General features: G+C 51.2%; 1 protein-coding gene and 1 non-coding gene across 8 annotated transcripts in view; both read right to left on the bottom strand.

Moving 5' to 3' along the window:
* Positions 1–26615, bottom strand: part of GRIP2 (glutamate receptor interacting protein 2) — a 116699-nt gene that overhangs the window by 21484 nt on the left and 68600 nt on the right. For 4 of the 7 annotated variants that reach the window (XM_054482254.1, XM_054482252.1, XM_054482259.1 and 1 more), the window contains exons 2-17: positions 16053–16133; positions 15639–15774; positions 14588–14733; positions 13819–13905; positions 13207–13282; positions 11854–11999; positions 10602–10749; positions 10322–10491; positions 7987–8112; positions 7291–7440; positions 4519–4705; positions 3896–4041; positions 3007–3087; positions 1637–1703; positions 1389–1534; positions 24–168 (exon numbers count right to left, since the gene is read on the bottom strand). In XM_054482254.1, the coding sequence (XP_054338229.1) occupies positions 24–168; positions 1389–1534; positions 1637–1703; positions 3007–3087; positions 3896–4041; positions 4519–4705; positions 7291–7440; positions 7987–8112; positions 10322–10491; positions 10602–10749; positions 11854–11999; positions 13207–13282; positions 13819–13905; positions 14588–14733; positions 15639–15774; positions 16053–16133 (2038 nt within the window). The remainder of the gene's footprint in view (positions 1–23; positions 169–1388; positions 1535–1636; positions 1704–3006; positions 3088–3895; positions 4042–4518; positions 4706–7290; positions 7441–7986; positions 8113–10321; positions 10492–10601; positions 10750–11853; positions 12000–13206; positions 13283–13818; positions 13906–14587; positions 14734–15638; positions 15775–16052; positions 16134–26615) is intronic. The other 3 variants (XM_054482256.1, XM_054482258.1, XM_054482257.1) reach the window with 3 other exon arrangements.
* Positions 21234–21340, bottom strand: LOC129034298 (U6 spliceosomal RNA). Its single transcript, XR_008501804.1, has one exon. It is a non-coding gene; the product is annotated as a U6 spliceosomal RNA (small nuclear RNA).

The raw sequence follows: 26615 nt of genomic DNA, 5'->3' as shown, positions 1-26615 counted from the left end.
GTCCCCACAGAGCCCCAGCTCACCTCTCAGCCAGGCCACGCTTGGTGAGGCCTGAGATGACAATGGGGTCAAAAGGTTCCTCGGTGCCCGAAATGGTGATGCCCAGGGGGCCTCCGTAGCGCTTCAGCTCCACGGTGTAGCTGACAGCACCCGTGGTCTCCAGCTCGTCTGCAAGCGTGGGGACCCATGAGGAGGAGGCCCCCGAGGGGCAGGACCAGGAGCTGGGTACCCCCAGCTCCCTAAAGCCTTGGCCTCACTCACTCACTCATACTTATTTATTCATTCATTCACCCAGTCACTCATGCTCTGATTTCATGTAGCACAACCTGGGGACCCTGAGGCCATCTTCGGCCCAAATACCAGTAAAGAAAGGAAACATCACACCTCACCCACAATAATGACAACATTGATGACAAGAAACAGTGGCCTCTTTTCCTCCAGCAGCCAGCAGGAAGCGAAGGGAACCCCTGATCATCTGTTTTTTTGTTTTGTTTTTTTTTTTTTTGAGACAGAGTCTTGCTCTGCTGCCCAGGCTGGAGTGCAATGGCACAATCTCAGTTCACTGCCATACCTCTGCTTCCAGGGTTCAAGTGATCCTCCCACCTCAGCCTCCCAAGTATCTGGGACTACAGGCATGCACCACCAGAACCAGCTAATTTTTGTATTTTTTGTAGAGATGGGGTTTTGCCATGTTGCCCAGGCTGGTCTCGAACTGCTGGGCTTAAGTGATCCACCCACCTTGGCCTCCCAAAGTGAGGGGTATACAGGTATGAGCCATTGCACCTGGCTCAACTTTTCTTAAAAAAAAGAAAAGAAAAGAAATCTACCTCCCACAGTAACCTTCTTTCACAGGGTCGGAGTTGGTGATTTGGAGACTGCCCCTTTGAATCAGGGATTCGCTTTCCAGTTGGCGCAGTCCTCACCCGTCCCTTTTGCCTCTCCAATCCATACAGCTTTTCTCACTCATTTATATCACTATCTGGCATCAGTGGGGCCTGAGTCTGCAGTCTTTGCTTATCCACTCATAGCCTGCCACTCAAAAGGGCAGCCTCGCTCTTCCCCTGCCCTACCCACTCATCTCTCCAGCAGCTGCACCAGCTGCACCAGCTGCACCCAGTAGGTCTCTGCCAGGCTTGGTGCTAGACGTGGAGGCTACAGGAGTGTCTCAAACTCCTGTCCACCTCACAGAGGCTCTGGAGGGCCCCACATGCTGGGGACAGTGAGAAGTCTGTGGTGTTGCCCCCTCCTTCATTTGTTCATTCCAGCTAGCCTTCAGCAGCACCCACCACCCTCCCTTCCTCGACTGGAGGGAGCCCTGAATTGCAAGCTGGGAACCCGCTAGTCAAAGGGTGGGCCTCTGGAGGTAGGAGGCCAGCGTGAGGGCATACCAGAGTTGTCCTCGTCCTTCCGGATCTTCAGCTTCACCAGGTCCTCGCACTGCCGCAGGATTTGCACGGCGTCCTCCATGGGGCAGTTGTCCAGGCGGATATTGTCAATGGCCAGTAGCTTGTCACCTGGCTCCAGGGTGCCCGTCCTGCATGAGTCGGGGGCAGAGGGGGTGGAAGGAGCCTGGTGCATGCAAGTGCCATACTCACTGCTGTTGGCCACTTCCCCTCCTGTGCCCCAGTGCCCCTACCTGTGTGCCACGCTGCCTTTCTTGATGTCGGAGATGATCAAGGGCTCCCCTCGTTTCCTGCTGGCCGCTGGAGGAAAAGAGGCCGTGAATCTGACCTTGGTGGCCTCAGCCTGGGGTGGGGTGGCGAGGCCCAGGGGTCTGAGTGTGGACTCGGAGCCACTGGTCCTACTCACATCCTGGTCCCACTGCTTCCTGGCTGGGCGACCGTGAGCAAATCAGCTCACCTCCCTGTGCCTCAGTTTTCCCCCTGTAAAATGGGGGTGGCACCGCAGACCTCATGGGGATGTGGTGAGAGTAAACCAGATAACACAGGCACAAGATCCAGCATGGCCCTTCCAATGCCAGCTCTTCTTTCCTCCCGCTCAGCCCATCCCCCAGCAAACTGCGAGCTCTTTGTGGAAGGGGGCTGTCTGCTTGGTGTCTGTGTCCCCAGCACCGGGCTCAGGGCCAGCACCCAGGCTCTATTGTGTGCTTGGGGGTGGGGGACACAGAACTGAACTAAACAGAGAGCAATCTCTCCCTGCCCTCCTGGAGCTGGCACTCCAGTGCTGGTCACAATCAACAACATTTAAACACTGATGAAGTGAGCTGCAGAGAAACCTGAGAAACGGGCTTGTGTTTGTGCCGAGGGCAGTAAATGTTTAGTCAGGTGGTTGGGGAAGGCTTTGTCAAGTGACATTTGGGCAAAGACCTGAAGGAGGTAGGGAAGAGGCCAGAGGAACAGTCTCAGATGCAAAGGCCCAGAGGCAGGAAGGGGCAGGCACGGCAAGGAGCAGCCAGGACGGCTGCGGCTGGAGGGCTTGAGTTGGGGAGAGTCGGGAGATGAGGTCAGAGGTCATGGGGTCCAGAGCACAGAGGGCCTCACTGGGGCCCGAGGCCCTCAGCTTCTACGCAGAATAAGATGGGAGCCACAGGAGGGCTTTCACCTTTCCCATGCTCACCCATTCTACGTTTTTCTTCTGCATTCCTCATTTTCATTCCCTTGACAAACATGAATTAAGCACCTACTGTGGTCCAGGCCTTTGCTGGGCTCTGGGAACACAGAAGTAGGCAGAAAACCAAACCCAGCCTGCATATTTGTCACCTTCCAAAGCTCTCTCACCATGGGCACCTCACAAGCCCCCTGGGAGACCCAGGAGGCCAGGGGACTCCCATGGTGCAGAACGGGAAGCTGAGGCTTTGGGAAGCTGGGGTCTCGCTGAGAACACGCAGCTGGGTCCACGGAAGCCAGCCTCCCCACACCCCCAAGCCTTTTCCTCGGGCCCTGCAGGGTGTCACGCCATGGAAATGCTGGTCCGAGCTTGGCAAGCTCTTTTTCCCCAGCAGTTGAGCTCGCTCCCAGGGGCAGACAGCAGCGGGAGGAGACTCACAGCTGATGGTGATGCCAAGCTCCACGCCACGCTTCTTGGGCAGCTTCACGTGGAAGGTGCCACTGCTTGGGATGACGGACTCTGGGGGTAGATGGACATAAACTGACGTGAGGACCCAGAGGAAGAGCCTCAGCGAACCCCAGCCCCATGCCCATTCTGGCTGTGCTGGGAGTGACCCCAAAAGTCACAGTCCTAATCCCATCCCCCTGCTTCCTCTCAACAGAGGAGGAAACTGAGGCAGAGTGAGCTGACAGGTTTGCTCAAAACAACTGACCTGCTCTAGTCAGACCAGAGTCGGGGCTGGAATCAGGCCTCATGCCTGTCAGCTGGTGTGGTGGGAAGGAAGGGAGCTCCCCACAGCCTAATAACCCAGTGTGAATCTAGCACGTATTCCCTGAGCACCTACTATGTGTCAGGCCATGGCTGGGTATCTTCACATTTTCATTTCTCTGGGACATGTGTCTCACCTAACCCGAGTACCGCCCCTATAGTGAAAAGATCCTGTCGACTATTTACAGATGTGGAAACAGAGTGGAGGGAGCATCCCGTCCAAAGCCACACAGTGTTGCGGTCACAGAAGCAGAATTCTGACCCAAAATGTTGTTTGAGGTTCTTTGCCTAACCCACGCCGAGAAGGAGCTTGGAGTATTTTCAGCTCCCCATCCCCATCCCCGCTTGGTCCTGCCCCTCTGCAAAAGTCGCCTGGTGTGGAAACTCCTCCCTCCCGTGCCAAAGCCTCCCTTCCCACCGTAAGCTGCAAAGCCCCTGGGAGAAGGGCACTGGGCACAGAGGGGGATGGGGCAGAGCGTTTGCACAGGCGAGGCAGGATAAAGAGAGGAGGGGTGGAGGGCCCTGAAATATGAGGAGGAAGCGTGGGCCGCTCACTCACCCGCCACATCGAACTCCACCTCCAGCACGACCTTGTGGGCCAGCGCGGCGTCCCGCAGGAGCTGGTTGGCTTCCTCCATAGTCCCGTCCTCGGTGGCAATGCCATTGATGGACAGGACACGGTCCCCCACCTGTAGCAGCCCACACCTGAACCCAGGGGGCCCGGCAGAGAGAAGAGGCTCTGTGACAGGTCCACTGGGAGACAAGAACACCATGCAGGACAGGACTGAACCTGGGCCCCACCTCCTGGTCTGGGGTGACTCTCAGCTCTGCCCTGGCCCACCTGTGTATCCTCAGGAATCTGGCTAAGGGCTGGACCTTACTGGACCTCAGTTTCTCTGTCCAATGGGGATGATGGCATGGGCCTTACAAGATGTGTATACAGAGGACTCTGCCTTCAGGCAGACAGGGGTTCAAGTCCTGGGATTCCATGGGTGAGCTGTGTAATCCTGGGCAAGTGAGTCAGTTTCTCTGAGCCTCGGTTTCCTCATCTATAAAATGGGGCTGGTGCTGGGGCTGATGCAATGGTTAAGTGAGATATGCTTGTGAAGCTAGGGCTTGGTGCTGTGACTCAGTTTCCCTCAGAGAGTAGCAGGCTCAGTAAGGAGGGGGCAGGAGGCTCACCTCTCAGCCGGGCTGTCAGGCTCAATGAAGCACACAAGGGGTGGGGAGGACAGGGTCTCGGTGGCGAAGATGCCGCCCTGGAGCTGGAGGCCAAAGCCGCTGAGGGGGTCTCCACAGAGCACGACCTCCGTGGTCTCCGTGTGCACAATCTGCCCACCCGGCCCCACCGTGCTGGAGGCTAGCGACACTGTAGGACAGGAGGGCCCAGCATTCAGGTGAGCTGCCCTGCGGAGTTCTTCCTGCCAGGGCCTGCCCATCCCGGGGCCCAAGGCACTGGAGCCAGAGTGCAAGGAAGTGGGAGCCCTGACTCAATCTGGGACCAGGCAGATCACAGCTCACTCTGAGCCTTGGCTTCCTCATCTGAACAATGGGATCGTGATTCCCACCTCATGGGGTGCGGCAAGGACTAGGGAAGACAGTGGCTGGGACTGACTGTCATGCTGTAAAACAGGTTCTGGGGAGCAGTGTCATTTTATTATATTATTGTGCTGTGATCTACTGTAGTATCTATTATATTATGTCACTTTGCTTTTCGGTAAGAGCTTTATTGAGATATAATTTACATACCACAGTAGTCACCTATTTAATGTGTACAATTCAATGGTTTTTAGTGTATTCACGGTTATGCAAACATCACCACAATGCATTTGAGAACATTTCATCACCTCCAGAAGAAACCCTGTTCCGTTCGGCCATCCCCGAAGATCTTCCTGTGTCCCTCAGCTCTAGGCAATCACTAATCTACTTTCATCTCTGGATTTGCCTGTTCTGGGCACTTTATATAAACAGAATCATGCACCATGTGGTCTTTGTGACTGGCTGCTTTCACTTGGCATAATGTTTTCAAGTTCATCCATGTTTTGAGGTGTCAGAATTGCATTCCTTTTTGTGGCTGAATAATATTCCATTTTATGGATATACCACATTTTGTTTATCTATTCATCCATTGGTGGATACTGCGTTCCTTCCACCATTTGGCTACAGTGAATAATGCTACTATGAACATTCACGTATAAGTTTTTAGGTGGAGATGACACATGTTTTCACTTCTCTTGGGCATATACCTAGGAGTGGAATTGCTGGGTGATATGGCAACTCTATGTTTAACTGTTTGATACATAATGTTATTTAATAAATATTGTTTTACATTCCACATGTGAAATATATTTGCATCATTAATATGAATCTTGGAAGTCATTTATTATTTATCAAGCAAAATTTATTTGGTATTTCATTTTATTACTAATTATATTATTGTGTCATATTATATTATTAAATTATATTGTATATTATACATTACAAAATGTGTAATATGTTATGTTTTTAGGTATGTGTTTTTATATGTATTTATTTATTTATTTTGAGACAAGGTCTCACTGTGTCGCCCAGGGTGAAGCGCAGAAGCGCCATCTCGGCTCACTGCAACCTCCGCCTCCCGGATTCAAGCGATTTTCCCACCTCCAGAATAGCTAGGATTACAGGTGTGTGCCACCATACAAGGCTAATTTGTTGTATTTTTGGTAGAGATGGAGTTTCGCCATGTTGGTCAGGCTGGTCTCGAACTCCTGGCCTCAAGTGATCTGCCCGCCTCGGCCTCCCAAAGTGTGGGGATTACAGGCATGAGCCACCATGCCTGGCCTATTTTTTTCTTTTCACTACTATGTCCCCAACGATAAAAAGGGTACATAAGACGTCAAATTTTTTGGTTGAATTAATTAATAAATTATTATCAACAGCAATAATGATAGTACTTTCTTAGTTACACATCCTAGGAAGGAGACAGGCAGAGGAGTCGCAAGAGCCTCCAGTCTCCACATCCCCCACCTATGAACAACATTTCTGCATCTTTTCATCTACATATTCCCCACTTTGGGGGCCAGGAAAGATGGTTAGTAGAGGTATATTTTATCTCTCATCTGACTCTGAAAACTGTTTCCCATTTCCCTTTGACTGCCAGAAAGTGTAGAACCATATTTAGCTTTTTTCAGACAACAGGTGACCTGTACTTCTCTCTTCTTTCACCTGGTTCTATCTCAAATGGCCCGGTTTGATCTTCTATCCTTCCTGGAGGCCTCTGCAGCTCATGTGGCAGGAGGCTGAGAACTCTTTCTGCACCAACAAAGGAAAGACACTTCCCAAGAAGGGTTTCAAAATTTTAGGCATTATTGTGTTTTGCCACTTCCACATGGCCCCCGCCTTATCCTTCACCACTATTTGTCTTCTGTTGATTTACTTTCCTTACCATGTAAATACCTTTATTTCAAAAGGGAAATCTTGAATAATAAATAAGCAGAGAAGTAAGACGGGAAATTATTACATTCTGGACAGCTAGAGTCTCAGGCCATGTCTTTGTCTTAGGGGAAATTAACAAACGGCAGAGAGGTGGTAAGGATATAGTAACACAGCACTGAGACTTTATCCATGGATGAATCAGGATTGAATGGCAAAAAATGTGAAATCTTCATGCAAATCTGAAAAGACTTCTTTTCCTCAAGGACTTTATCACCAAGTCCTAGGAATTTTTCATAATAAAAATACAAGAATAAAAGTATACAAAGTAACTGGCACCCCTCAGTGGTCCTCTTGAGCAGTGCACAACCTGCCCAACCATCCATGATAGCCTGGTGTTCCACTCATGTTATTTAACATTCCCACGCATACACCTGGAGCTCTGCCCAAAATACCTCCCGTCGCCCCGACATACACCCTTTGGCAAGCCTCCCTCTCAGACATACAGGCAGCCCAAGGAGGAGGGAAGAGACCACAGCTTACATGAGCTCTTGTGTTCCCTTCTTCGCTGCCTCCTCCGCCCCATTGTAGTTCGAGGACTCATGGGCTGGGATCCACGGGGAAGGGTGCTGGGGTTGTTGCAGGAAAAGGCGTGGTTCAAGGTCGGCGAGGAAAAGGGAGTTGAAGACAAGGCTGGGGAGATGAGAGCACAGCCCCGTGAACCCCAGCCGAGGCTCTCCACCCCGCCACACAGTGGGTGCTGGGAAGCCACCCAAACACAGGGAGAGATGGGGATGCCTTACCCCTTCACATCAGTTACTTATTGTGTGACCTCAGGCAAGTCCCTTTCCTCTCTGGGTCTCAAAGACTGCAGGGTTTCCATAGACCCTGTGAAACTCAGCTACTAGGGAAGGGGCCAATCTTGCCACTGGCATGCTAGATGACAATGAGGCAGGCCACCTAATCTCTCTCTCTTTTTTTTTTTTTCAGTTGAGGTCTCGCTCTGTCACCCAGGCTGAAGTGCAGCGGTGTGATCTTGACTCACTGCAGCCTCAACCTCCCAGGCTGAAGCGATCCTCCCGCCTCAGCCTTCTGAGTGGCTGGGACCACAGGCGTGCACCACCACATCCAGCTCACTAATCTCTGAGTCTGAGTTTCCTTCCCTTAGACAACAGGCATCGCCCCCTCCCTAGGAAAGTCTACAAGACTGGCTGAGCTACAGCAGGGCAGGCACATTACATCGGCTTTGGTCCTGGCCAGCAGGTGTGGCCCAGGTGGGCATCCTGCAGTGGCCGGGCCGGGGGCTGTGGCAGGAGGGCACGCAGGGGTCCCAGCGGTGCAGCTGCTCACTCCTCTGCACTTTCACTGTAGCCAGCGGAGAAAGAGGAAAGAGAGGTGCAGGCGTTAGTGGCTGAGGGCACTATGAAGCCAGGAAAGCAAGAACCAGAAGATCCTCGCGCTTCCCCTGAGCCAGGCAAGGCATTTAGTATTCTGCTCACATGTCCCGGATGCCTACAATGTGCCGGACACTGTGTTCAGAGTGCAGCTGCTGCCACATGGCAGCCTGAGAGGCAGGGACAGGAGAGAGAAAGGAAGCCAGGCCGAGGCCCACTGCTGGGAGGTTGTGGAGCAGGGATTTGAACACAGGCATCCTGCCCTGGAGCCGGAGAGGTTTACGGCTATGAGTGCTGCCCATGAAGTTTCTCCAAGAAAGAACTGGTGAGGAGTGCAGCTGGCAGACGGTGTCAGCTGCAGCACTTTGGGGATATGCAGTGGCTCTGCAGCCCAGGCAGCCTCGGCCAGTGGCTGAGCACCGGGGCACTAGGGCCTGGCTATTTCTGCCCTACGCTGGACTCTCCAGGACAGCCTTTGCTCCAGGGCTTCCTGCTGGGTTGGCCAAGGCTGAAGTGCCCCACGGGCTGAGGCTGCTCCCCCTTCCCAGGCTGCAACCCTTCCCAGCCTTATCCACAGTGAATTCTTTGCACTCCTGCTCCAAGTTCCCAGGGAACCCCCACCGCCCCGACCCCCTAGGAGACCCTGCTTCCTCCACCTGATCCTCCAAACTGGCCACCATACAACACCTCTTCCCAGACTGCCCCAGGCCAGCTCTCCTCTTGCGTGGATGGACAGGTGAGGACTCAACTCTCAGCCTGTTGATGCTGTCTCCTTGAGCCACATCTCCACAGCCCCCCTCCCCAGGGCTTGGCCCCCTCTGGAGCCAGTTGCCTGGGTCAAATCCCAGCTCTGTCCCTGACCAACTGCGGGACCTGGATGAGTCACTTGGCCTGTCTGTGCCTCAGTGTTATTATCTGTAAATTGGGACCAAGAGAGTGGCCACCTCCTAGGGTAACGGGGAGGATTAGAATGAGTTAATAATATAACATGCTTAGAGCAGTGCCTGGAACTTAGTAGAAGCTCAGTTAATGAGAGCCAAGGGGTTGTAAGCAGATGTGTAGCCTTGCAATGCTACCTCAGCTTTCCCTGTAAAGTGGGAGGACAGTAAGACTAACCTCAGAGAGGCGTCCTGAGGAAGTAATGAGGCGTGCAGGCCACAGCACCGAATCTGGCACACGGCAGATGCTCGATAAATGGTATGAGAATGAATGACACTGCTCCAAGCCCTAATGTTGCCCAGATCAGTCCCTGGACTGTGGTTCAGTGCGGCCTTTTCAGAAGCTGGCAGAGACCATAGAGATGGACTCTCCCCAAGAACTGTCCTCCCAATCAGATGTAGGGGATTCTGTTCTCTTCCAGAAGATGGGGTTTGCAAAGGTTGGGGTGGACAGACTCCTTCCTCACCCTCCAGCTCTGCCCTTAGGGCTAGGATTTATAGGCCTGGGCTGTGCCTTGTCCTATACCTCCTTCAGCCTCCCCCATGTCTGTGCATTAGAGGTCCTCCCTCCTTTTTACAGATGAGGTGACTGGGACTCAGAGAGGGAAAGGCACTTGTCCAGCTGCTGGGAGCAAAGATGGGACTTTCACTCAAGGCCCAAGGTTTGGGCTGCTGGAGGTGGTTTCCTGCCCTGAGCTGAAAGCTGACCCTCTGTGGCCACCCTCCACCCTGCCCCTGGCCCCAGCTGTGCCCTCTGGACCCCCAGACCACCCACTTCCTCTGCTCTTGGAAATGCCCAGCACCCAGCTCCCTGCTCATAGCTGGGAGAACCTGACTCTTCAAAGGAGAAACTCCAGGCCCTCTAGCTTCCCAGCTGCCTCCTCTGGATCTGCTGAGAGTCACTGAAAAGAGCCCAGGATCTAAGCTCCGAGTAGCAGAGAGCACAGGACTGTTCCCTCCCTCATTCTAGCCCTTATACTCCTATTAATGCAACCAGTGATGAAACCGGCTTTGGGGGCATCTATGCCAGCAGACTCAATTCAAACCCTCAAGTTGTTTCTCTGCCCCACCTCCCCACCCTCAGTTGCTGCTCTTAATAGTTTGAGCTTCCCTGTGCAAATGAAGATTTGTCCTAGTACATTTTAGCCTGCTCCTCCCAGCCTGCCCAGGGCTCTGGTCCCGGGCCTCTCAGGCCTCATGACTGCCCAGGTTTGGGCCCTGAGATCTACTGAGGGGACCCACCTGCCTCTGAGGGCCTCAGTGGCCGCTGACTCTGAGGCACAGGCAGGATCTCCAGCCGCACCTTCTCTGACACGCTGGCCAGGAGCTTGGTGGCCTCGAGCAGCGAGCAGTGTTCCGTGCTGGTGCCATCGATGGACAGGATGTGGTCTCCAGGGTGCAGGGCTCCGCTCCTGGCCAGGCAGGGGAGCGAAGGTGGAGGCTGGTCCAGGCCAGACAAAGCTCTGGGCCGCCTCTCCCCTGCACACACCTCCATGGTGGCAGCACCCAGGGTGTGCCTTACCTGTCCACCACGCTGGCTGGCTTGATGCGGTCGATGGTAATGACTGACTTGTTCCGGAGGGAGGTGGTGGTGAGCGAGATCCCCAGGGCAGACCCTGGTGTCTTGACTATTTCCACCATCAAGGGTCCCGAAGCATTAGCCACCGTGTCTGGCATGACGGAGAAAAAAAGTTTGAAACGCAAATACCGAGCACTTTCCTCCGCAGCCTTACCCTGCTATCCTGATTTAACCCTTGCTGCCTGGAAGAAACTGTTATACCCATTTGATTAACATAAATTTTATTTTTTTCTTTCTTTTTTTATCTTCTACCAAATGTTGTATCAATTTGACAGATTAAGATAGCAGTGGAGGAGGGGCAGGAGCTCAGGTCTGAGGGGCTGTGATCCCAGGGCTTTGCTGGGTGATATGAATTTGCTTGAGTTTATTAAGAGCCTGTGGTATACCAGCACTAAACTGTAATGTTCACTACAACCCATCCCCATCTCAGAAAATGGCACCTCCATTAACACACCCAGTGGCTGGAAATTAAAACTTTGGCCGCACCCTTAGCTCCTGCCCTCACCCACCCATGTCCAAATCTCAGCAGATCAGGCCAGCTGGACTGTCATCATATTCCCTGAATCCCGTGCCTTCTCCCCCTCCTTAGCCACCAGCCTGGTTCAGTCCCTTAGCTCTTGCTTGGACAGCTGCTGCCGCTTCCTATGGCCTCCCGGCTTCCACCTCACCCCGCTCTGCCCTCACCTCCTTTCACTCACCTGTGCCAACCACGGCAGCCTCCTCACTGTGACCAACCATGCTGGCCATGCTCCTGCCTCAGGGCCTTTGCACTTACTCTTCCGCCCTCCTGGAATGCTGTCCCTGGACATTCCATGCCTCGCTCATTCCCTCACTCCCCTAGTGAGAGAGCATCCCCCAGCCTGTCCCATCTCTCTCCCCTGCCTCTTTTCTTTTTTCCACAGCACTTATTGCCAACTGACATAGACCATATCTTATCTATTCTGGATACTGTCCTCTCTCCACCAGAATGCCAGCTCCATGAGAACAGACACCTCAATTCTGTTGTTCTAGGCTGGATCCCCAGCGTATCAAACAACGCCTAGCACATACTATTTACTGCACAGAGAGGCTGTGACTGGCCCAAGGTCATAAGGTCATGCAGCCTTTGCAGTGGTAAAGATCCATGGCCACTGCCACCTCCCCCCATCCCAGGCCTCCTCCTGCCCCAACCCACACACTCAGGCCCCCAACTCACCATGGGTGGCCACATCATACTCCACCTGAAAGAGTGCCTTGTGGCTGCACTGCCGCAGGGTGGCCAGGGCGGTGGCATGGCTGGCCCCGTGCAGCGGGATTCCATCGACGCTGAGCAGCCTGTCGCCCACCTTCAGGGAGCCCTCCCTGCAGGGAAGGGCCGGTCACCAGCCTGCCCCAGCAGCAGCACTGGGCACAGCCTGTCTGGGAGGGCGCTGGGGAGCGGCGCGTGGAGGACGAAGAAGCAGGGAGTGGGTGGGGGAAGGGGAGGAGGGGACGGGTGAAGGGGCACATGAGTGAGTGAAGGAATGGCCACCCCAGGAGTGGGGAGCTGCATAAAGCAAGGGGGGATGAAGACAGGATGGGGTGGCTCTGCCGCCTGCCACTCCTCTGGGTGCGCAGTAATTCACAGACTCAGTGCAGAACCCTGAAATGACTGAGCCGGGGGTGCTCTTCAAGCGTCGCCCCCAACTCCTGCCTCAGGGACAAAGGAGAGCACCAGGGCTCAGAGAGGGTGCGAGCTGTGCCCATGCCACACAGCATTGCAGGCTGGTCTGAACTGTCCTGGTCCCTTCCCATTGCTCCACCCTCACCCTGGTTTCTCAGCAGTGATTCTGGCCTGATGACAACCCGCGCCTGGGAAAGAACTCAGCAAGGGCCAGGGGAGGGGCCCTAGCAGGGTTCACCTCGGTTTGGGTCACATCCCCAGCCTGGAATGCCTCTCCCAACAGGTGGCCAAAGCTATTCTCAGGGGTTCTATGAATAGCTCATCACAGGGCCCTGTCCCAAGGACAGATTTAGATTTCTGACAAGGCCTGTTCCAGGCTTCTCTTAAAATGGCCAGGAATCTCCCACTGGGGAGGCCAGGGGATCAGGGGCTGGGAACTGGACATGTTCTTTCCCCACATTCTCTCCTGGCCCTTCTGGGCTGGGCCCAGGCGGGGCTGAGCTGGGTCAATCAGCCAGGACCCAGGAGACTGAGTCACAGACAGCTACAGCAGTGGACAATCAGCGTGCCCCCAAATCTCTCATAGCAACTCTTAGGGACCATTCTACAGACAGGAAAACCAAGGAGCAGGAAAGGGAAGAACGACACCAAGGCTGCCCCTCTGCAAACACCCCAACCCCTGAGACAGCAGCATGTTGGCGAAGAAAGGGCTCGAGGTTTCCCTCATTTGGAGTTACATCCCGGCTCCACCAACAACTCCCTGAATGACACTGGGCAGGGAGCGTTCCCTCAGGGTCTCGATCTCTTCATCTGGGGAACGGGCATGGTGACCCCAACTCCACCTTCTTCGCAGGGGAGCTGGGGGCAGGTCAGTGCAGTGTGTGGATTTCTTCTGCCTCGGCTCACCTGTCGGCAGGGCCACCGGGCCGCACGTAGGTCAGGACAAGCGGGCGGGACTTGTGCCCATCTTCATGGGCACCTCCTGGAGAGGATTTGACAAGAAGCAGGAATCATCTACCCACCCCTTCCCATCCAGAGGTTCCCACACAGCCCCTGAGCAGGCTCCTTCAATAAAACCTGTTTGAGGACCTTGTCCTTGCTATTCATGGACCCTCTTATGAGACACCAACAATAAATACACCCTCCCAAGAGATGGTGCAAGGAGTGGGTAACATGACCAAAGTCCTCTCTCTGTTAAATGGCTTGCCTCCCTTCTGTGACCTCACCTTATTTCCCCTTTTCCCTGATCTCTAGGAAGCTCCAAACTTTGTTCTCAGTCTCGGTAGCAGCTTTCACCATCATTTTCCGGTACAACTTTCTCCTCTCACTCTCCCCAACCAAGCACACTTCATTGCTTGGCAGATTTTCCCATTGAATACTTACCTTAACAGTCCTGTGTTCCTTAAAGTCAGAACTGAGATATACATAAATTACATTCAAAGCAAAACAGTGCACACATGGAATTAGTATTAGCCTCTTTCTTGCTGCCCCAATACCAAGGGCAATTCTTTCACTGACCTCTAAGGACAAAGCCAAAGCTATTGCCCTCCTTGTAGAGGGAGACGTCCACTGTCTTTGAAATGATCCTGGGGTTATTCTCAGGAGCTGGGGAGAAATGGAGGACTCCTTTGAGTCCCTCAGTCACATCTCCAGGCCAGTAGACGTGCCCAAAGCTCATTCCAGGAGGACTGGGTGATCAGTCACAGAGATTACAGGGAGGGTAAACCCTTGCCCATTTTACAGGTCAAACAAGTGAGGCTTAGCGGGATCCTCTCCCCTAATCCCACTGAGAGAGAGGAAAGGGCCTGCCCATGCTCACAGAGACGACGGCAGAACTCAGGCTTGAGTCCATGGCTGGTAAGCTCAGGCCAGGGTTGAATTCCAGACAGTTACTCAAACTTCATGACTTTAGACCAACTTTGAAAATCCCAAGCTAGGTGAAACCCTACACCACCGTTACTTAGTGCAGGGCAGTGGAGTGTGGGTGTGGTAGACCAGGGAACAACTTATTCAGCTAATGCTTCCAAAACCTTCCCCGCTAAAGGAAAAGCATCTGGAAACTAAATATGTAAAATGACATTGGCTATAGAGTCCCACCACCTCCTGGTGACAGCATACTGCGGTTGTAGGCACAGCCCCTAGGCGAGGTATGGATGCTTGTGGCCAGTCTCCAGGTTCCACCCACTCCATCTTGCATGATCCCTACCACCCAGGCCCTGATGGGGAGGTAGCCATGTCCACCCGCGACCAAGGCAGTGGAGAAAGTTCCCCGTCCAAGGGCACCCACCGGGCGGGGGCAGCTCATACTCCACCTCCAGCACCACGCGCTCGCCCACATTCTTGAGCAGGGTGATGATCTCATCGTGGCGGAGCCTGGTCAGGTGGATCCCGTTCACAGACCGAATATAGTCACCAATGTTCAGCAGATCACTCCTAGAGCAGGAAGGCCAGGGCACACATGGTAACAGGTGCTGGCCCATGCAGTCCTAGCATTCACAACCACCCTCCTCTGGAATCCCTATGATCACTGGATCCTCATTTCACAAACGGGGAAGCTGAGGCTTAGAGAGGTCAGACACTTGTCCAGGGTCACACAGCGCATAACAGAGTGCAGAGACTGACACCCAGATCCCAGGCTTTCCCCCTACACTGGTCTGCCTGCTTTTCCTTGTGCAGGGGTGTCTCAGACAAGCCTGCAGAGTGACCAGATCATCACATCCTTTGCTATTCCCTAATGCTCTTCCTGACTTCTCACCACCAGCCTTCCTGCTGTTCAATTGGACATTTATCTGCACCTGCATTGTGTGAGGCCCAGGGAAGCAGTGACTGAGAGGCTAACTCCCAGGCCTCACAGTCCAAGGGAGCCACAGGGGCAAATGACAAGGGAAATCAGAAAATGTGTGCAGAAATGTGCATGTGGGGCTTCAGGAACAGAGCAGTGCAGCTGCCTTGGCCTGGGGTCAGGGAGGGCTTCCTGGAGGCAGTGATCTCTGTGTTGAGTGTGGAGGGGTAAAGAGGAGTGTGCCAGGAGGATGCTGTGGGGAACAGGCTTTTGGACATAGGGGACTGCATATGCAAAGGTCTGGAGGGCAGATATGGCCTGGTGACTGTGGGGTGCTATGGCCAAGCCCCTGGTGTAAAAGAAAAGAGAAGCCAGGGCCCAGAATTACAGCCTCCATTGGAGGCCTTCCCTCTGCAGACACCAAGTTGATGGGTGCTCCTGGAAACAGCTGCCTGATTGCCTTGCCTAAGACCTTCAGTACATTTTCCACTGGCCCTGGGCTCCCATCATTTCCTCTGCACCCGCCTCCTGCCGCCGCACCAAGCCCACTTCTCACCTGGCTGCAAGTCCCCCAGGTCTCAGGTTGGAGACCCTGGGCTTTCCATCCTTGTCGGTGCCACCTGAGATAGTCAGGCCCAGCGTGCTGCCTTCTTTCTTGATCAGCTCCACCACAGTGATCCCTCGGAACTCCTCTGCCAACAGATGGGGATGGGGGCTTGAGTGGGCAGCTGGGGCCACCCCAGGCCCCCAGCTCTAAGATAACTGAGGCGAGCACCTGGTTAGTAGGGCACTCTGCTGCATTGCCCTGGGTGATGATCCACCTCCTTTTCACAGAGGAGAATCAGAGAAGTTAAGTGGCTGGTCTAAGGTCACATAGCAAGTTAGTGGCAGAGCTGTTGCCATCTGACCCCCACTAGGGCTCTCTGTGCCTCCAGGGCAGAAAAAGAGGGAATGAGGGAAGCCTCATTACCTGGAATGCTCTGTCTGCGGCATGCCAGGGAAACGTCGGCCCCTCCTGCGTCCTTGCCTCCTTTGGAGTAGGGCCCATCGTCTGCAGGGGAGAAAGAGGGAAAGGCCGAGTTCCACTTTCGTTTCCATTCCTGCAGACCTCCTCTGCTTCGGTAATTTTCCACTCCGTGGACGTGGCCTGTAAGATGGGTTCCCTCCTGCCACCAGCTCCACCCGATTCTCTGCTGGAGAATCCTCACGGCTCCTCCTCCCAAAGAAAGCCTGGCCCCTGCTCTTGGGGCTGAATAACATTCTTTGAGCACTACACTATACATTGGGAGCTTCACAGCCGTTCTGTGGTTCACTGTCTCAACAACCCCCTGAATGTTGTTACCATGGATCAGATTATTCCACTGTACAGATAAGGAAGCTGAGGCTCAGAGAAGGCCAACTCATGCCCATTGTCACACAGCTGGAGAGTTGTGCAATCTGCATTAGAACCCAGTTCTGCTGACTCTACTACCTAGGGCTGTGCTTACATACCTGCTGGGATGGGGAGCTCTCTCACACGCAGGCAGTGCAGCTCATGTGAGACAGCTCTGACCAAGAGGAAACTCAATCTTGGGTGGACCTGATTAATGCTTCCTCATGAGGACTGCACTTTACAGTTTACGAATCACATTCTCAGGCATTCTAGGCAGCCTGAGATAAGTCTGTCTTCCTTCACTCTAATTTGAGAAAGCGCTCCCTTGTGTTTCTTCAAATATTGTTTCCATCAGCTCTCTCTCTTTTGAAAAGCTTAATAGATGTACTTTAGGACTTTCTATTTTATTCTCCATGACCCACATCCACCATTCTCTCATATTTTCCATGTCTTCATCTCTCTAAGACATGTCTAATCTGCAATGAAATCTGTCTTTTTTGCTTCTTTTAAGTTAGTAGAAAATCTTTCATACATTTCAAACATAAAGAAGGTAGAACAGTATGATGCAGAGATTCTCAAAATGTGGTCCCCAGGCACACAGCACCTGGGAACTTGTCAGAAATGTACATTCTTGGCTGGGCACAGTGGCTCATGCCTGTAATCTCAAAACTTTGGGAGGCCGAGGCAGGCAGATCACTTGAACCCAGGGGTTCAAGACCAGCCTTGGCAACATAGTGAAACCCCATCTCTACAAAAAATGCAAAAATTGGCTGGGCATGGTGGTGTGTGCCTGTAGTCCCAGCTACTTGGGAGGCTGAGGTAGGGGGATCACTTGAGTTTGGGAGGTCGAGACTACAGTGAGCTGTGATCGTGCCACTGCACTCCAGTGACAGACTCTGAGACCCTCACTCTGTCTCAAAAAGAGAGAAAGACAGAGACAGAAGAGAGAGAGAGGGAGAGAAAGAAGGAAGAAAGGGAAGGGAAGGAAAGGGAAGGGAAGGGAAGGGAAGGGAAGGGAAGGGAAGGGAAGGGAAGGGAAGGGAAGGGAAGGGAAGGGAAGGGATTTCCTTTCCAAGCCATTGCCTTTCCTAGGCATTTAAAGTGTGTTAAAGCCACAGAAATTGGATTGTTTTTCAAATTTCATTTTCTAATTACTTGGAAAGGGAAAGGAAAGGAAAGGAAAAGAAAGGAAAGGAAAGAAAGGAAAGGAAGAAGGAAAGGAAGAAGGAAAGTGAGGGGAGGGGAGGGGAGGGAAGAGGGAGGGAAGGAGGAAGGAAAGAGAGGTAAGAAAGGAAAATTCTTGGCCCCAACTAGGACCTGAAAAAGGAAACACTCCGGGGGTGAGCTCCAGGAATCTGTATGTGTGTGTATATTAGTATATTAGTCTAAGTTATATTTTTCTCCACTTTTTAACATTTAGACCAGGGGATGGTGGCTCACACCTGTAATCCCAGCACTTTGGGAGGTCAAGGTGGGTGGATCACCTGAGGTCAGGAGTTCGAGACCAACCTGGCCAACATGGCAAAACCCCATCTCTACTGAAAAGACAAAAATTAGTGGGGTGTGGTGGCAGGCACCTATAATCCCAGCTACTTGGGAGGCTGAGGCAGGAGAATCAATTGAACCCAGGAGACGGAGGTTGCAGTGAGTCGAGACCGCACCACATCACTCCAGTCTGGGTGACAGAGTGAGACTCCATCTCAAAAAATAAAAAATAAAAATAAATAAAAATTTAAATATAGTAAAATTTACCTTTGTGGTAAACATGTCGATGAGCTTTGGAAAATGTCTACTGACCACCACCACAACCAAGTTTTAGAACATTTCTATTGGCCCCCAAAATTCTCCCTTGTTGTTCCACTGTAGTCAGTCCCTCCCCCATCCTCTGTTCCCCACAAGCACTTATCTGTTTTCAGTCTCTATCATTTGTCTTCTCCAGAATGTCATGTAAGTGGAGTCACTCAGTATGTACGCTTTTGAGTCTAGTTTCTTACGTTTAGCATAATCATTTGAGATTCAGTCACAGTGTCGTGTGTATCTGTAGTTTGCATCTTTTTATGGATCACTTGGGTTGCATCCAATGGATGTACAAGTTTGTTTAGCTATTGACTTGTGTTTCCAGTTTTTGGTGATTTTGAATAAAGCCATAATAAACATTTGCATACAGGTTTTCATTTGAACATAAGTTTCTGCTTCATCCAGGAACGGCATTGCTAGGTGGTATGGCAAGAATATGGTTAACTTTATAAGAAACTGCCAAATGGTTTCAAAGTGGCTGTGCCATTTTGCACTCAACCAACAATGTAAAAAAGTTTCAATCGCTGTGTATCCTCATCAGCACTTGGTAATATCAGTTAGGGTTTAAACAAAAAATTTAGGCTGGGCACATTGGCTCATACCTGTAACCCCAACACTTTGGGAGGCTAGGGTAGGATTGCTTGAGCCCAGGAATTCAAGACCAGCCTGGGCAACACAGCAAAACCCTGTCTCCCCAGTTAAAAAAAAAATCAGTCATGCTAATACATGTGCAGAGGTATCTTACTGTGATTTTAATTTGCATTTGTCTAATGACTAGTGAGGTTGGGCACTTTTTTTTAACTTGCCATTCATCTATATCTTCTTTGGGGAAGTGCCAAAGCTTTTGCTCATTTTTAAGTTGGGTTGTTTGTTTCCTTGTTATTGAGTTTTCATATATTCTGGATACAAATCCATTGTCAGATGTAATAATGTGCGCTTTGAAAAGCCTTCTAGGTGACTCTGTGTCACACTAAAGTTTGAAAAACAACTGTGGCTGGGCGCGGTGGCTCACGCCTGTAATCCCAGCACTTTGGGAGGCTGATGGGGGTGGATCATGAGGTCAGGAGATCAAACTATCCTGGCTAACACGGTGAAACCCCATCTCTACTAAAAATACAAAAAAAAAAAAAAAAATTAGCTGGGCGTGGTGGCAGGCACCTGTAGTCCCAGCTACCTGGGAGGCTGAGGCAGGTGAATGGCGTGAACCCGGGAGGTGGAGCTGGCAGTGAGCCGAGACCGTGCCACTGCATTCCAGCCTGGGCGACAGAGTGAGACTCCGTCTCAAAAAAAAAAAAAAAAGGAAAAACACTTGTATAATGAATTGGATTTACCTAACAGGTAGTTTTAACAATCATTAACACTTTGCCATATTTAGTCCATTTATTTTTTATCTACGCTGAAATATTTTAAAACAAATCCTGGGCATAATGCAATTTCACCTTTAAATATTTCAATATGCATTTCTAAATAGGAACATATTTCTTATATAACAAAAGTATTATATCCCACCTTACAAAGTAATACCATAATTATTAGTCTAATACCCATTCCAAATTTTAATTCCAACAGTACACTTATGGCTCTTGAAAGCTTTGTTTGATTATTTTGCTTTTATCCTTGTTCTGTTTTTACATTTTGCTCTTCCTTTTTCTGTTGCTCCTTATGTTTCTAATAATTTTAAATCTTTTGAACATTCATCTATTATTCTATTTTTCCATTATCTCAAACTCTTGGGAGGTATTTCTTCTGTCTAGGTGTCTGATGACTCTCCCTTAGAGTAGACTGTTTCCTCGTGTGGTTGGTAATTGTTGGATTATGAGCTCATCTTTAGTGGGGCTTCAACTGTGGGAATTCTATTCAGCCTGGTTGTAGGGCTCCAGGGTCCAGAGAGAATTTTCCATTCCTTCCCCTGGGTGCTTGTCAAAGTATCATTACCCTGATACCAATGATTATGAGTATTTACAACACTCAATAGAATTTACAATACCCCCATGGTATTGTAAATACCAATCTTGGCTCAAAGATTCCAGAATCGTGGTGGTATTATAAATTCTAATGTTCACCAGAAACAAGAGGCACACCTTAGATCACAAATCCTCAAAAGAGACCACTGGAGGCTGAGTTGAGACAAATAAGTTTTTGTTTTAGCTCCCTGATAGACGGGTGAATATTTTCCAAGTCTCCTCTTTCACTGAGGGTAGATCTCTTCAAAGGTCCTGGCTTTACACCGGGGTCTCAGTACCAACTTGGGAAAGTACAAGGTACTTTTTCCTGTATCTCTGAGCCATTAAAACCCAAGCCCTTGGCTACCAGATGCACAAACATCCCCCCCATTCCTGCTGCCACCCCAGCAGGGAAGCCCCAGCATCACCTGCACTCATCCTGCTTGTTTTCCATTTCTCTTCATTTTTTGAGTGGAAATGCATTTATAGGCCCATTTGTGGAGAACTGATGTCTTTTTCTTTGGGAGACAATATTGAATCTTCTAGTCAATGATCACAGTATATTCCTCCATTCATTTTTATCTTTAATTTCTCCTAAGAACACTGTGTACTTATATGAGAAAAAGTCTTATACCACTTTCATTAAATGTATTCCTAGGCATTTAAAGTGTGTTAAAGCTACAGAAATTGGATTGTTTTTCAAATTTCATTTTCTAATTATTTGTTCCTGGTGTAAAAATATACAGTTCGTTTTATATTCTGAGCTTAAAAAATTTATTTTTAATTCTTGTGGGTATGTAGTAGGTGTATATATCTATGGGGTAGATGAGGTATTTTGATACAGGAAGGTACTGCATAATAATCACGTCAAAGTAAATGGGGTATATCCATCACCTCAAGCATTTATCCTTTGTGTTACAAACAATGCAATTAAATCCTTTTAGTTATTTTTAAATGTACAATCACATCATTATTGACTATAGTCACCCTAGTGTGCTATCAAATACTAGGTCTTATTCATTCTTTCTATTTTTTTTGCAAAAATACAGAAGACTTCACAAATTTGTGTGTCATTCTTGCACAGAGGCCATGCTAATCTTCTCTGTATCATTCCAATTTTAGTATCTGTGCTGCCTAAGCGAGCACATATTCTGAACTTTTAAATTCACGTATTAATTCTAAGTTTAGCCATAGATTCTTTTGGATTTTCTATATACATAATCATATCACCTGTGAAAATGACAGTTTTATTTCTTACTTTCTAAACTTTATACCTTTCATTTCTCTTATTTGCTTTATTGGACTGGCCAGACCTCCCTTACAAAGTTGATGGGGTGATTACACAGACATCCTTATCTCCTTGATACTCTCACTCGCTTCATTTCTGATGCCCGAGGTTTTCCTTACTTTCCTGTGATGCACCTGAGCATTTCAAAGGAGTTTGAAGCTGGAAGGTTGTCTGGTCACCTGCTGGGCCCCAGCCTCCCTGCAGCATCCCTCCTTTTGCACATGCCTCATTTTGTGGGGCTCTGCCTGAGTTAAGGGCAGTGTTCAGCCTGATGGGGCATATTCTGGTTTCTCCTCTGTGCTGACAGAGAGGGGAAGGAAACTCACAGATCCTGCAGCAGCCATGCCTTGTGTACACCACCACATTGTCTCATTCCACCTCATTCACTTCTCACGGTGGCCTTGGGAGGAGGTAGGTGCTGCGATCACACCCATTTTACAGACGAGGAAACAGGCTCAGAAAAGGAAGGTCTTTGGCCAAAGCAGCGTCTACCAAGAGCTGGAAGCAGACCCCAGGCCCCTTTGCGTATTCTACCGTGTGCTCGAGGCCCCATCGACCGGGTTATTTTTTTTCACATTCCTCATCTAAGTCTCCTTTCTCAGTACTGGGCTGACACGGGCAAGAACAGGTGCCAAAGTGAGAAGGGATGCACCATCAAGCTGGTGGGCTCCCTGCGCTGCCTCAGAGCTCAGCCCTCCTGGGCACCTTCTGCTCCTTCCTCAGGCCTCATCTGAGCCCGCACATGCCCCCGCCTGCCCTTGAAGAAGGGCTCTCCTACCACTCCAACCTCTGCGGCTCCAGCTTAGCCTAGTGTTAGCAGAAGAGGCTCAGGGGTCAGCCAGGGAGTAGAGATCCTGGCTCTGCCATTCGCCAGCTGTGGGAACTTCACTCTCCTCCCCTACCTCACACCCATGGAAAGTGAGACCTGACCCAGCGGCCCACGCGCCCTCCCATTCTCAGCGGCAGCGGGAGAAAGGACGGGAGAAGGTTCGGTCCCCGCACGTGGCAGAGGCCACTTCCCCCACTCTGCTCCAGCCAGGTCTTTTTCATGAGGGTTCAGCCAGGGCTGGGTCAGTCAGGGTATGAGTGGCCTGAGTCAAGGTCAAGACTCAATCTGGGCCAGGGTCGGGGCTCAGCCAGAACCGGAAACAGGGCTCAGTCTACGGGAAGTTTCTCAGCCTTCGCACTATGGGTATTTTTTGCCAGATGATTCCTTGTGGTGGAGGCTTCTCTTCTGCATTGTAAGAAGCTGAGCAGCATCTCTGGCATCTAACCACCAGACGCCAGGAGCATCTGTGGCAAACAAAAATGACTCCAAACATTGCCAAATGTGCCCTAGGGGAACCTTATCGCCCCCAATTGAGAACCATTGCTCTATAGTCAGGAGGGGACTCAACCTGGGTCAGGGGCGGGGCTCAACCTGAGTTAGGGGAGGGGCTCAATCTGGGTCTGGGCCAGGCTCAGCCTGAGTTAAGGGCGGGGCTCAGACTGAGTTAAGGGCGGGGCTCAGCCTGAGTCGGAGGTGGGGCTCAACCTGGTTCCGGGCCGGATCCTGCTGAGTTGAGGGCGGGGCTCAGCCTGAGTCAGTATTGCTGCTCAACTTGGGCCTACGGAAGCCTGAGAGCGTTCCCACCTGCAGCTGTAACCACTGAGAAAGGTCCCAGTCGCCAACTACCGTGCTCCGCCAGACCAGGGCTGGGCTCTCTTTGCTTGCCAGCAGCTGATAAATAACAAATCAAATAGCAGTTAAGCCAGGAATCATTTCCAGGTCCCCTGGGGTTGGGTCCTCAGCAGCTCCGCTCATCCCCCTTCCACCTCCAGTTCACATCAGCCGCCACGGATTCGGGCAACACCCCATTAAGTATAATGCCTCCCATTACGGTTTCCTAATACGCACTTCATTTAGATTCAACAAGGTGTTTCTGAGCTAATAAAATCAAAAAGACTGGGTTCTATCAACTGTGACAGTGAACGTCTCTGGTATTTCATGAGGGCAATTCTGGAATTAAAATACGTCTTATCCTGTGCAGATTAGATTCTGTCCCTGGAAAATCCCTCTCTATCTCCAGCTGTCTTGGGAAGACCAGAGATAAGCTTGCTAGCTCCAGGTTTATGAATCCTAAGAGGAAAGTGGGGGAGGGAGAAGGATTATCTCTTAAGGAAAGGATAAGGAAACCAAAGCCCAAGTTCACCAAATTCAGAGCAGTGGAATCCCAGAGTGGATGTGGAGCTGTGAGCCCTAATTGTAAAAACAAGTCAGAAATTCAGATGGAGGAACAATGGCACCCCCAAAAGCTGGATGCTGAAGCACAGGGTGCCTGATGTTGGCTGGCGAAGGGGAGGACCCATGCCCTGGGTCTCTGCGGTGCCCTCCAAGTTTGTCTCTGACACTGCCTGTCTTCCCTTTCCTCATCCCAATATTCAGATTTTGCTCCAGTGCACTACCAGGTGCTAAACTGGGTTACAGTGACACCTTAGGGACAGCGGAGGTGCAAGAGTCTGCTGGTCTCAACACCGAGTGGCCGCAACTCCCTTCCTGCTACAATTTTTGGCCGGTTTGGGGTTCAGGCTGTGAGCCATCTCTTTTCCCAGCTGTCAGAGACTTGACTGTGTGCTGCAAAACAAGTCATACTACTGTGTGCAAAGAGTCAGTGGGCAGCAGGCGAGGCCTGGAGAGACTTCCCTAGGGAATGCATGTGCATCTCAGGGTGTGCCCTTGGTGGCCTCTTGTGGAAGTCAAGAAGCCATTCTTGATAGGCGAGTTGCCAGATGAGAGGCTTCTGAGCACCCAAGACCCCCGGCATAGTCAGAAAGGTGCCCAGAAGGAATGCTGCAGTGTTTGCTGATGCCTATTCAGAGGGGACATAGGGCCTCTCTTTCACAAACATCCTCAGATGGGGGGAACTGAGGCAGCATCCAAACCAAGAATCAAAATAGGGTTAGAATTACCAATTGGCTGTGTGACTCGAGCCTCCATTTCCCCCTCTGTAAAATGAGGGTGTCTCTCCCATGGCTGACTCCAGTTGGCCAGAGCTTGAGAAGTTGAGGGGATTACTTTATTTATAGAAAACCCCCTTGGGGGTTCAGACCCTAGGCCCCCTCCTCAGAGAACATGCTTGCTCTCTCCCACTCTCTCTTTTTTGTTCCAGGACCTGGTAATTATATGCTTAGAGATGAAGGCTTTTCAAAAACATCTTTCCCACCAATTTTCAGCTGGAAACGTGCATAAAAAACAGAGATATTTTTATCCATGTTTTTTTTTTCCCTGTCTCCTCCTTCCAGCAATGGGCAATTATGAGCTTTTGCCTTCAGTCAATCGTCCTGTAGGAACTCGCTTCAGAGGAAAATTCATTTCCGCAGTGGTGCCAGCCAGTCCCGGCAAATGTGGGGTGTGCAAGTCAGGGGAGGAGGGACAGAGGGAGAAACGTGCTTGGAGCTCAGACCTGTACACCTGGTACTCAGGCCCACGCTGCAGCCGAGGTGGGTGGGCTTCTTTTTTATTTTATTTCTCTTGAAATCATGGCTAATTTGCCTTCATTATCTCCCACTCTCTGGAGCCCCAGGGGGCTATTGAGCTTTGACAAAGGGAAAAGGAAGTCAACTCCTTGCCAGGCTGCCTTCGCCAGGGTCCTGCCTAAGCGGGGTGGCTGGAAAGAAGTGTGGGGGAGTGGGCGGGACTATAAAGTCAGCCGGCTTTGACTGCTGCCCTGCTCTGTGAGCCTGCTGGAGGGAGGACTCAGCATCTCAAAAGGGACCACTGAGAAAACAAATGCCCAGAGGCTCCACTTGGGGCAAACAGGACATGATTTGCAGGGACGGTGAGCTGTCAGCCAGGACCATGCCAGCTCACCGGGACCCTGGGTGCTGAAGAGGACATGTGCGCTAAGCACTCCACCAAGTGACGGTCCAGCCCCGGCCAGCTTCGCCCCACCGTGGAAGGGATTGTTGATATGGTGGGAAGGGAGGGATAGGCTTTGGAGTCAGTCCAACTTGGGACTTCGATTCTAAATCGGCTGCCAACTGGCTAAGGGACCTGGGACAAGTCACTTCTCTCTGAGCCTCAGACTTCTCCTCTGCAAAATGGGGGTACTGGTGCCCACCTCGTGGGTTGCTGGGAGGAACTGTGGGGAAGTGTGCACAGAAACCATAAAACATGACGGTTCCCTTCCTGCCTGCTTCCCTCACCTTGTTGAAAGGTTTTCCTAGATCAATCATGATGACAGCTCCTAGTGATTAAGTGCTGGTTTCTGTGCTTCCTAAGCATGATCTCATTTAATCCTCACCACTTTTGAGGCGGTATAATCATGATTCTCATTTTACAGATGAGGAAACTGAGGCACAGAGAGGTTAAGTAATATCCCATGATAAAGGGCAGGGCCGGGATTTGAACCCAGGCCTACTGAGGCACAGAGAGGTCAAGGGAACTGCCCAGGGGCACAGAGCTTCTGAGTGGCAGAGCCAGGATTGAAGCCCAGGCCTTCTGGCTCCCTAAGGGGTCTGGCCCTACCCTCTGGGCACCTTTCTGCCTACTCCCCCATCCATGCAAGCCTGGAAGTTGCTGTAATGCCTGCAGCCCCGGGGCTGTTCAGCTCCAGGCAGAGCCGCAGCTCCTTTGGGCATTCCTCCCTGGCCACTGAGGGCTGCAACAGGCCAAGGGCTTGATGGAGATGCCTCAAAGCCAGTTACAGGCTGACCTCTGAATGACAGTTCCAATCCCCACGGGGTGACAAGCCTCCCGGGAAGCCCAGCTTCCATGGGGAGAGCAGCATAGAAAGATCAGATAAGCTCGGCAGAAGCACATTTTTCAGGGAGACAAAAAGAAATGTATCAATAGATTTAAAAATTTGAAGCCTCATTCATTTGTTGCCAAGGATTGCAAAGAAAAAAATAAAGAACCTTAATAAGTAGCACCCAGTGTTGGGCCCTCCCCTGGGCCAGGCCTGCTCTAAGCATTTTATGGATGCTAAGTCAGTTAATTGTCCTAAGAACCATGGAGGGAGGCTCACCGATTGTCCTCAGTTTACAGATAGGGAGCCTGAGGCCCAGAGAAGCCACTGAGCTGGTGAGCTGCAGAGACACCTGGAACCCAGGGCTCCCTGACCTCACAACAGACCATGCCCTGAACCCTTGGCT

This window comes from Pongo pygmaeus, chromosome 2 (genome assembly GCF_028885625.2).
Source record: "Pongo pygmaeus isolate AG05252 chromosome 2, NHGRI_mPonPyg2-v2.0_pri, whole genome shotgun sequence".
Lineage (NCBI taxonomy): Eukaryota > Metazoa > Chordata > Mammalia > Primates > Hominidae > Pongo > Pongo pygmaeus.
This window is presented reverse-complemented; position numbering and strand designations above follow the sequence as displayed.